This window comes from Octodon degus, unplaced genomic scaffold (genome assembly GCF_000260255.1).
Source record: "Octodon degus isolate 3935 unplaced genomic scaffold, OctDeg1.0 scaffold00344, whole genome shotgun sequence".
Classification (NCBI taxonomy): Eukaryota; Metazoa; Chordata; class Mammalia; order Rodentia; family Octodontidae; genus Octodon; species Octodon degus.
Window position 1 is genome coordinate 708,682 of NW_004524920.1, and position 10,962 is coordinate 719,643.

General features: G+C 52.8%; 1 protein-coding gene across 6 annotated transcripts in view; it reads left to right on the top strand.

Moving 5' to 3' along the window:
* Akt2 (AKT serine/threonine kinase 2) overlaps window positions 1-10,962 on the top strand; it is a 72,769-nt gene that overhangs the window by 14,835 nt on the left and 46,972 nt on the right. For 3 of the 6 annotated variants that reach the window (XR_002819483.1, XM_004647995.2, XM_023708285.1), the window contains exon 2: window positions 7,044-7,173. Coding sequence is in view for 5 of the 6 variants with exons in the window: in XM_004647995.2 (XP_004648052.1) it covers window positions 7,128-7,173 (46 nt within the window). In the remaining variant the exon portion in view is untranslated. Of the gene's footprint in view, window positions 1-3,780; window positions 3,908-6,292; window positions 6,416-6,871; window positions 6,951-7,043; window positions 7,174-10,962 lie in introns of those variants that run through there. The other 3 variants (XM_023708286.1, XM_023708284.1, XM_023708288.1) reach the window with 3 other exon arrangements.

Here is a 10,962-nt window from a genome sequence, read left to right on the forward strand (position 1 = left end):
GATAAAAAAGTCTCTGGTCCAGCTCTGCAAGCATGTGTATCTTTTCTGTTTTGTCAGTTTTGCCAAATTGCCCACACAAAGCATGGGCCAGTGGATAGCATGGCCAGTGGCCAGTGACCAGTGAGGGAGCTGCTTCCCTCTATACTTTCGAATTCCCCCTAAAGTTCCTGCAAGCAGATGCTACCTGACAGTGCCAGGTTTCTGCCTTTGAATTCACCTCCTGAGCAGAGCCTCCTCGAGCCATAACAGGGCCAAGCCCAAAGGGAAGTGACTAGCTCCTGTGGGGATTCTTGTTGCTGCTGTATTGAGGCTCAGCAGCACCAGGAAAGAGCCGCGGCCCATGGTGTCAGCTCCAGAAGCGCAGGTCTGCTTCCTGCTGTTTCTGGAGCCCATCTGTGCGGTCTGGCATTGAAACCAGGTCAGTGAGAGGAGGTGAGTGAGGACTCAGTGGTGAGAAGCAGGGATAGGAGCTGAGCTTATTTTGAGCAGTTGCTGGGCATAGGGGTTCACTCCACATGTGCTCATTTTGCAGATTTGTGTGTGTATGTGTGGTAGTGAGAATTGAACCTAGGGGCTCAGCACTGAACTACATCCCCAGTCTTTTTTAAAGCAAGCATGGTTGCACATAGCACTCAGGAGGATGAGGCAGGAGCATTCAGGAGCATTGCCATGAGTTCATTTCCTGGCTGTACTTCATAGTGAGTTCAAGGCCAGCTTGAACTACATAGGGAGACCTTGTAAAAACAAAAGCCGTAATTTTTTTTTCACTTTTGAAATTTTGAGATAGGATCTTGCTGTGTTGCCCAGGCTGTAGTTGAAGTTGTGATTCTTCTGTCTCAGCCTCCCAGAATGTTGTGATTATAAGTGTGCACCACCATGCCCAGCTTTCCACAGATTTTTAAGTGCCCACACTATGCTTATTGCTATGAAGTTATGGGGATCCAGCAGAGATCAAAATAGCAAGGAGTCTCTGCCTTCACCATGCTGACATTGTAGAGCAGAGAGGGGCAGTAAACAAGTAAATGTGTTCAGTAATGTCCATGGTGGTAAATCTTACCGAGAAGAATAAAGAGCGAAGGGGGTGCAGTGGGGGATTAGGAAGGCTTCTCAAAGTCCTCATGAATAGCCCCCTCCCCCAGCAGTGCATGCAGAGCTGCTGGTGTGCAGATGCCCCTGGACTGCAGTGCCTTGGGGACATGAAGGGAGAGGGTGCAGAGTCGTGTGGTCCTTGGGCTCCTATCAGGAGTTTGGTACTTGTTCTGTGGATGGGGCACAGGACCATTTGAGCAGAGGAGGGGTGTGATTTTGTGGCCACAGACCCCAGCCTGGAAGAAGGTATGGGCCAAGCACTAGGACCCAGCTGGGCCTTCTAGTCCCAGTGAGTGGCAGGAACCATGGTGACTTTTTAAAAAATTTTAATGTATTTGGTACAAGGTCTTACTACATAGCTTCAACTTGTAGTGATCCTCCTGTTTTCAGCCTGGCCATCGTTGGGATTACAGGTGTATGTCACTATAACCACTCTTGGTGGCCATTTCCCCGGCAGGGCTGGTGCGAATGTGGTGCTGGGGATTGAACCCTGGTCCCTGTGAGCAGGCACTTATGTCACTGAGCTGTCTCCCCAGCCTCCCCAATGACTCTTGTAACACACTTAGTTCCTTCTGAGGCTGCCCAGCTAGGACAGGTGGTCATGTGAGGGCTCTTCCCTTCCCCTCTGCCCCTGAACTGCCAGTTCAGGTGCTGTAGCCTCATGGAAATTGCCCCTTGGGGATTTGAACCCTGACTGTGAGACATAGCTCTGGAGAAAGGGGTGTTCAGTTTGGAAACTGAACTATTGAGAAGTACTGCAAGCCAGACAAATGCAAATGAGTGTCACAGGTAAAATTTAAAGTCATGTACTATAGAGTGTTTGAGACGTAAGGCTAGATTAGTCATTGATACCCATGTATGTAGCAGCTATTTAAAAATATCTTACCAAAAATAAATAAAATTTTTTAAAAAACGTAAAAAGATAAAACTTTGCTGGGGAGATGGCTCAGTGGAATAAGCGCTTCCCTGACAAGCGCAAGGGCCTGAGTTCAATCCCCAGTTCCGCCAAAAAATTAAAAAAAAAAAAAAAATCTTACCATAAGCTGGGTGTGATGGTGCATGCCTATGATCCCAACACTTGGAAGGCTGAGGCAGGAGGATTGCAGTGAGTTCAAGACCAGCCTGGTCTACACAATTCGACTCTGTCTCAAAAAATTAAAAGAAAAAAAAAAGGGAAAACCATAAAATCCCCTCACCATTACAGCACACCACCAGTACAGCAGATCCTCCTTTGAGGGCTCTTCACTTACACGCACACACACCTACCCACCCACTCCGGTGATCACTGAGTGTCAGTGGGGCTGGAAGCTGCTACCACCCAGCTTCCTCCTGGGGGCAGGCCACTTCTCCAGTGGAGTCAGGGTACAGGAGGGAGCATCAGGGGTGTCGCTGGCCTGTGGCCACCATGCTGAGAAAGAGCCCAGGATCGAAACCCAGATCCCCTGCACTGGGCAGTCCTCCTCGCCCCTGGATGCTGGGGAGGGGGGTGCCTTGAGGCAGGTGCCTTGAGGCCTTGCTGGGCATGTGGGGCGAGGGAAAGGAGGGGCCCAGTTTGGAACCCTCCAAGTCATCTGAACTCCCAAACGCAGGTTCTTCTGTAACTACTTCTCTGATAAGATATGGAAGAAGAGTATATTAAAGATACTTCGTGCAGTGCAACAGAACCAGTAACTGTGACCATATCGGAGCATTAGTTCCCAGAAATCCTCCCTGTCAGCTACTCCCCAGCACAACCAGTCCTGCCTTTGTGATATTTGTTTCTCTTGATTTTTCTGTGTCGTTTGATAAGTGAGAAAAGCATCCCATGCTTTCTGATGGGTTTTGGTCTTGCTGGGAGTGAACTCATCCTTGGCTGTGTGATTTTCTGTCGGTTTCCTCCACTCAGTCTTCCCATGATTTTCTGCTCCCTCCCCATGGTGTCTGAGCAGCTCCATCCTGCTTAGTACTGCATTCCACATATGAATGTACTGGTGTCTTCTTCCATTCTCTTGTGGACAGGCTCCCAGATGACCAGCTTGCTAGTCAGTATTGTTCTTGTGAACCTCTTCGTATGTGTCTTTTGGGAAATGTGTAGTTTCTTCTAAGGAGTGTAGAATTGCTGGTTCGTGGGCTGAGTGTATAATGAGTTATAACCCTGATTGCCAGTGTTCTGCAGAGGTTGAACTGTCTTACACTCCTACCATCAGTGAGTAGGAGTTTTGATATCTCTTCATCCTTGCCAGCCCGCTGTTTTTTTTTTTTTTTTAACCTTAGGTGTCCTAAGCAGGTGGTTCTAATCTGCATTTCCCTTAAATAATGAGATTATGTGTGTGCCTTAATCATTTGCCTGTCTTTGTTCCTTTCACCTGGCCTGCCAGGTGGCTCACATCTGGTCAGCAGCTGCAGCTCTAGTCCGGGCCCTTAGCGCATGCAGGCCTGACACCCTAGGAAGCAGCTGGTGGGGATCAGCTTAGCAGGGACTGCCTGCTCCTCAAGGTGCTGTCTACAGGGTGGGTGACAGCCCCCCTGTGCTGCTGGGGTTCCTGAGGCAGGTCTGTGTCCTCAGCCTGCAGCTCCCTAGTGGGCAGGCCATCCGCTTGGCTGCACTGCCTGGTATTTCATCACTGTAGGACTGTGTCACAGACACCTCAGCTGAGGCGCCACCCTCAGTGGGAGGACGGGGCAGGATCCAGGCGGACGCAGGGGATCTTCCAGTTCCTCCCCCTGCTCTTGCCTGAGCTGCTGCTGACTTCTCACTTGCTGAAACGAGACGGTAAAAAGTGGCTCTGGCAGGCTGAGCAGGGCCAGGGCCTCGGCCATTCTCAGCTGGGAGAACCAGGTAAATGGCTTCCCTGCTCTGAGCCTCTGTCCTCACCCGTCCACAGTTCTGGCCCCTCTGGTGGGGTGTTGGGACTGCTGGCGTCCTGCCCAAGGCCACCCAGCTGGCCATGGTTTTCGGACTCTGGAACCCTGACTGCTCTTGGTCATACCTGAATGCCTTCCCTTAACTTTCGAATAACGTTAGCCATGTACTTGGTTGTTGACCGGCCGCCAGGTAGTGGGCTGAGTCCTGTGCCCGCAGTAGGTATTTAAGCGCTGCCAGTAACCCTGGTGCTGCGAGCTTTAAGAGGTGATAGCGCTGGGCCAGTGAGGGCAAGAGAGACTTAAGACAGGATGCTGGGCCTCAGTTCTGTTTCTTTTTTCTTTTTCTTTTTTTCTTTTCTGTTTCTTTCTTTCTTTCTTTTTTTTTTAAGCGGAACCGGGGTTTGAACTTAGGCCCTTGCGCTTGCCAGGGAAGCACTTATTCCACTGAGCCATCTCCCCGGCCCCTTTTTTCTGTTTCTTTGTTGACTACCCTTCATCTTTTTTTTGTTTGTTTGTTTTTTGAGATAGGGTCTCATTATGTGGTTCAGACCACTGTCAGACTCACTGTATAGTCCAGGCTGGCCTCAAACTTGCAGCGATCCTCCTGCCTTAGCCACTTGAGTGCTGGGATTACAGGCATGCGCCACCATGCTGCAGCTCCCTGGCATAGCTCAGAAGGCCATCCATCATGTTCTTCCCTAGCTTCACTAGAACCCAGCTCCTTTCCATCTCAGGGCCTTTGCATTTTCTGTTCCCCAGCTTGAAGTTCCTTTCCCTGTGCTGCTGTACCACTCCCGTGATTACTTTCTGGGGCTGTCACCCCCCACACACCACCCCCTTCCAGTGACACCACATTCCCTACCAGTCCTTCCCTTTACTTATTTACTGTGGCAGTGCCCTTAACCACCTGATGTGCTCTGTGTGTGTGTGTGTGTGTGTGTGTGTGTGTGTGTGTTTCTGCCATCCTGCCTTCTGGAGTATGAGCTTCATGAGACACACCAGGGTCTCTGCTACCAGCCCCAACAGTATCTGCTGCTCAGAACACGCAGAGAAGATTGTCAGCGTGGTAGAAGGCAAGCATTTCTGTGGCTGTGCCCTGTCTTAGGCTGGCTCTCTGGAGAGCCTTGAGCCTGTCTGCTCCTTGTGCTCAGCAGGGTCAGGTCCACTGAATTAACACTGAGAGCACTGGTTCACTGAGACCTCCAGAAGGAGGGAGAAGAATGCACAGAAGGTACAGAGGATGGAGGCCAGGGTGAAGGGCTGGAGAATGGGGAGGGAGGAAGACTGAAGAGGCGTGCTGAGCACTGTTGTAGCAGAGGGTTGGTGTTGGCCTGCAGGGCCTCCTCAGCATAGGAAGGATTGTGTTCTGAGTCTGCACACTGGGCAGCCAGGGAAGGGTTTTGAACAGGAAGGAGCAAGGTAGTTTTAGGTAGAGTTGGGGGTCAGGAGCAGAAGCCGTGGTAGAAGCCCCAGGAGGAGACCTGGGATCTGGGGACAGGTCCCAAGCAGTGGTGGGTGTTGTGTAGGCTGAGTGAGCAGCAGAGCAGCAGGCAGCCAGAACTCAGGGCAGCAGAGGTGGGTCCTAAAAGGTCTTGACCGCTAAGCTGAGGAGTTTGACTTTTTTGCCAAGGGCAGCAGGGAGCCATGGAAGGGTTTCAAGTAGGAAATGATATGGTCGGATTTAGGGTCGCTTTAGCTGTCAAATGGTAGAATGTTGGGGCGGGCAGGGAGGAGGCAGAGTAGGGCCTTACTAGCCAGGTCTTATGTAGGGTGGGTAAGGAGAGAGGTGTGGGGTGTGCATCCGAGCCAGGTGGTTACTACATTAGGGGTTGACTTAACTAGCATATTTGGGCTGAGGGCTCCAGCTGTCTCGTGTGTTCCGGGTAGGAGTATCGTGCCTGCTGGGAGGGGAGGCCCCTATTGCTGTTCCTGGCCCCTGGTCCTTGCCTTTGCAAAACTTGGAGTCCCACAGTGGTTTCTCACCCTTCTGTTTACTTCCCCGTTGCTGTCCATCTTGCCTTCCCTCCCGCTTCCTCCCGTTTACCTCCCTTCCTTTGCCCAGGACCTGGGCAGCCTGCCACTGTCACATGCCAGGCAGTAGTATGTCCAGCCCACCAGCTCCCCTGGGGCACGAGAGAAAGCTGATGCCCAGGGTGTCCCTAGAGCCAGCTGCCATTTCTCTAGGGGCCACTGTAGCTCCTGACCTGCTGTCCGCAAATAACCCCAGGCTGGGAAAGACGAAAGGCGCCTGGGGCTCCATGGCCCCAGTCCAGGGCCCAGGCTCCAGGTAGGGGCCCAGCTGGCAGCTGCCTTGCGCCCTTCTCCCTTCTTCGGGAACCTGAGACGCAGCAGCAGCCTCCTCGGCGTCCCTCAGTCTGTCGGCTGCTTGTTCCTGAGGACAGAAGCAGAGGTCTTGGGGAGGGGACCAGGACTGTGATCAAGCCCCAGGACTGGCTGCTCGGCCCCAGCAAGTACACATACAGTAGGTTACTTGTCAGAATTCTGGGGCCCAGAGCCTGGGACACTTGTCTTTCCTGTCATCTGCTGGGGGCAGAGAGGGAACTGAGGCTGAGGACGTGGCTGCTGGCCCAGTGTGGAACAGACTCAGGGCTTTGGGGAGAGCTGTGTGTGTGCTTAGTTTGCTGAAGGTAGCAGGTTGGTGGCTTCTTGGTTTAGAAAGGAGAAAGAGAGAGGAAAGGAGGAAGAAGCAGGGAGTGTTGGGGGCAGGCAGGCAGATGCTGGTGACTTTGAGCACACCCTCACTCTTGGGTGCCTAGGGCTGTCTGATTCATCCCTAGTTACCTCAGCGCTGGGGCATGGGAATGACTCAGGGGCGGGCCTGCAGCTACCTTGATTGGGAGGGAGGGTGAGAGGAGGAGCCTGCGAGCAGGGCTTGGTGCTTATAGGCCAGGGAGCTTTGCTTCTCCAGCTTGGGGTCTCTGGGAACCCAGCTGTGTATGCCCCAGGACTGCCCTGCTCCCCAGGGCAGAGCTTCCCCACCCTGCTGGCTCTACCTGGTACAGAGCTATTGGAGCAGAGCTGCATTACCTGAGGGAAGGGGCCAGGTTGGGGTCTCCCCTACTCTGACAGGCTCCTTTCTTGTCTTACAGATCGCACTCTGTCTGTAGCATCTCCTGCATGTCCAGCTGCCCTGAGCTGTCTCAAGGTAGGTGACAGTGTGTCACGCTGCCACCATGAATGAGGTGTCTGTCATCAAAGAAGGCTGGCTCCATAAGCGCGGTAAGGGGCTGCTTTTGCCCACCACGTTGTGTCTCCTTTAGCACTCAGCTCTCCCTTTTCTATTTTTTTGGAGACAGGTTCTCTTGAGTATAGTCCAGGCTCGCCTTGAACTCACTATGTATCATGGTGAGCCTTGAACTCAGGCAGCCTTCCTGTGTCAGCCTCCCAAGTGCTTGGCTTACAGGCATGTATCACCATGCTCAGCCAGCTCTCCTTGCATCTGGTGCCCTGAAACACAGAGGCACTGGGTGAGGAGCTTGTGTGCCCAGCCTCCACCCGTATGCCTACTTCACAGAGCCCTTCAGGGTTGTCTGGGAGGGAGATAAGGATCTGCCTGGGCTGAGTCTCCAGGCCTGGATGGACTTCTGAGCCCAGAGGTCAGCCTTCAGGGTCTCCCTCTGGGTTTGTGGGCTCATTCATAGCCCAATTTTTTGGATGAAGAAATGAACCAAGGCTCAGAGAGGGGAAGTCACTTTGCTGAAGTAACGTGGCAAGGCAGTAGACTCCATTTCATTCAACAAGTGTCGACTGTGATGCACCACATTGCCCAGGGCTCTAGGACATAGTGGCACCCTCATGGAGTTTGCGTTCCAGCAAGGGATGGGGACAAACAATAAGCAGACATATGACTTCAGGTGGTGATAAGTGCTGTTGGGAAGAGGAGAAGCTGAGGAGTGAGCGGCCAGAGGGAGATGGATTGGTCAGGAGGCCACGCAAGGAGTGAGTGAACAGAGCCCTGAGAGAGACGCAGGCCTTAGTCTTGTGGTCAGCTGCGCAAGGGTGTCCTGGGAGGGATTGCAAGGACACAGACTGGGCCGGGAGTGTGCCTGTTTTCTAGGAACAGCCTGGCAAGAGTGGAGTGAACAAGGGCGAGACGGGGTAACACGGTCCTGCCGTACTGGGTGGGCCCTGTAGGTCACAGAGGACCTTGACTCTTAACTGCAGGCGTAGGAAGCTCTGGGACGCTGTGAGCCAGAATGTGACCGAGTCACTTGTACTGATGGGAAGCTGAGGCCATGTGAAGTCATGGAGAGGAAGAGGGCAGGCTTCACAGCCCAAGGCCACTTGTCCCCACACAGCAGTGGAACCACGTAAAGCTGGGAGGCAACTAGGAGGAAGGACATGCCGAGAGCCAGCTTTTCCCCTACCTAGCTTCAGGGACCTCCTCCGTGGGCAGGAGAGATGCCAGGCCTGTGGGCAGCTGCTCTCTGTGCAGTTTGATTCATCTAGCAGACATTTATGGAGCAGTCAGTATAGGCCAGGCACTGTCCTAGGTGTTAGTGAGTTGACATCTCATCCGCTTGCTTCCTCGCAGGGGCAGGTGGCCCCAGCAAGGGACACATGTTCAGTGATGGTCCATGCTGTAGAGGGTGGGCGGAAGCAGGGCAGCCATCCTAAATCATGTTTGTTTGCACCCCTCCCCAGAGCCAGATTTCTGTGTCAGAATAAGCAGAGGGGACCCATTTCCAGCTGCCCTTTCCAGCTAGAGGCAGGAATCAAGGCATCTTACGCCAGCTCCCCCTTCTGAGCCCTGAGTTTGGGGCTCCCAGTGGAGTTTTCTAAACTTTGGAAAAAGGCATCAGGGTTGTAATCCTGACATTGTTACTTCCTGTCAGTATGATGCTGGGTTAAGGTGTGTCAACCTTGCAGATTTTACACCTGCAGAATGGATCAACAGTCCAGGCCTCTGATTGCTGTACTATGAGGTCATGGATTTTCATTGGTGTTTCATTCACCAAGGTCTCCCTAGCACCTCAAAAAAAGTGTTTGCAGGTAAGTACAGTGGTACATATCTGTAATCTCAGCTACTTTGAAGACTGAGAGAGAAGGATCGTGTATTTGAGACCAGTCAAGGCAGCTTGGCAAGAACCTGTCTGAAAAAGGGGTGGCTTAGGCCGGCCAGATAGCTCAGCAGATTAAAGTGTCTGCTTAGGCAGATGCAGGGACTGGGGGTTTGATCCCTGGTGTGTGGTGCTGGACCTGCCCTCGGGGTGTGCTGAGACAGCAATTAAGACGGGACCTGGTGGCGCATGCCTGTAGTCCCAGCGCTTGGGAGGCTGAAAACAAGAGGATCACCACGAGTCCAATCTGTAATGAGACACTGTAGACCCTGTAGACCATGTACTAAATACATTTGAGAGAGAGAGAGAGAGAGAGAGAGAGAGAGAAAGGGGTGGCTTGCCTGTTGTGGTGGCCCGTGCTGGTAATCCCAGCCAGCACTTGGGAGGTTAAGGCAGGAGGATCATTGGGAGTTTGAGACCAGGTTGGGCTACAAATTAAGTTGCATAGCAAGACTCTCTCTCAAAAAGACTAAAAAACCAAAACAACAATAACAAAAAAGTGGGGTGGGGTGCTTGAGGGTATGGCTCAGTGGTGGAGCACTTGCCTGCCATACTGGGTTCTATTCCCATCACCACACCCCCAGCCCTTCGTGTTCTTGACATGCCATAGGCGCTCAGTAAATGATCCTTGAGTGACAGAGTGCTTAGGTGTAAGGGGGACACCAGAGTCTTGGGCTCCTGGTTACTCAGCTCGAGTGTCCCAAGGCCCATGGCTCACTGGGCTCGGTACAAGGAGCTGGGGAGGTGATACAGGAGCAGAGGGGTGTGGAACTCTTCTCTCTCGTCTAGACTCAGCTGTTGCCAGTAAGTGAGTTTGCGCCCATCTTTGGGCTTTGCTGTCGTCATTTATGCCACAAGGGCCAAGTAAGCTGGCCACAGGCGTGTCCCTGTCTGCAGGGCCAGCCTGGCGTGGACACACCTGCATTGGTTTTCACAGCACACAAGCTCATGTGCTCCTGGGCCTCCCTGGTGCCCAGGATCTGAGCTCAGCTGGCAGAGTGTGTCAGCCTGTTGCTGTTCTGGCATCTGTACCATCCCACCCCAGCTCTGCTGCTTATGATGGCTGCCCTGGTTTGCTGAATGCCCACTCTGCCAGGTCCGAGGCTCTGCCCCAGGCCAGTGTTGGATTTTCACAGATGGCCTTTGAGGTGGCTGCCATCTTACAGATGAGCAGCAAGCACAGTTGCCCACGGTTTCAGCAAGGAGGCAGAGCTGAGGTTGGCCTCAGTCCCACAAACTGCTGAACTGACGCACTGCCTCTGGCTTAGCATGCCCTTGGAGTGCAGCTGAGCAGAGTCCCTTGTGTGTGTGCTGCAGGCAGCGGAGGCCCAACCTTGGCCAGGCTCTGCCTGGGCCTCCTCTGCTTGTGTAGAGGCGCACACCTGGGGTCAGGAGTGTGGGCTGTGGGATGTGAGCTGGCTCTTTTAGGTGCTGGCTGGGAAGAGCCTTGGCAAGGAAAGGCTCCTTCCTCTCTGTGCCTCAGTCTCCTCAACTGGAAATCGGAGAAGACTGGGAGACCATTTTCCTTTCTTTCTAGGTTACTTTTCTTGTTACCAAGTTGTAAAACACCACAGACAAAACCCTGTATCATTAACCCGCCCCCATGTCAGTGTCCTGAGAGAGAACAAAGAGAGCCAGATGGTTGCCAGAAGCCCCAAGTTCTTCCCAAGCAGAAACTGCAGATTAAGAGAGCAGTTTTGTTTTTTAGATGCAGGATCTCACTGTGTAATTCAGGCTGGCCTTGAACTTGTGGCGATCCTCCTGCCTCAGCCTCCCAAGAACTAAGATTACAGGCATGCAGCTTTATGCTGGGCTCTTTTCTTTTTAAAAAATTTATTTATTGGGGCTGGTGAGATGGCTCAGTGGTCTAAAGCACCTACTTAGAACAAGCTTAGCAAAGCACAGGGGCCGTGGTTCAATCCCCCAGCACCACATGCCAGCCAGCCCC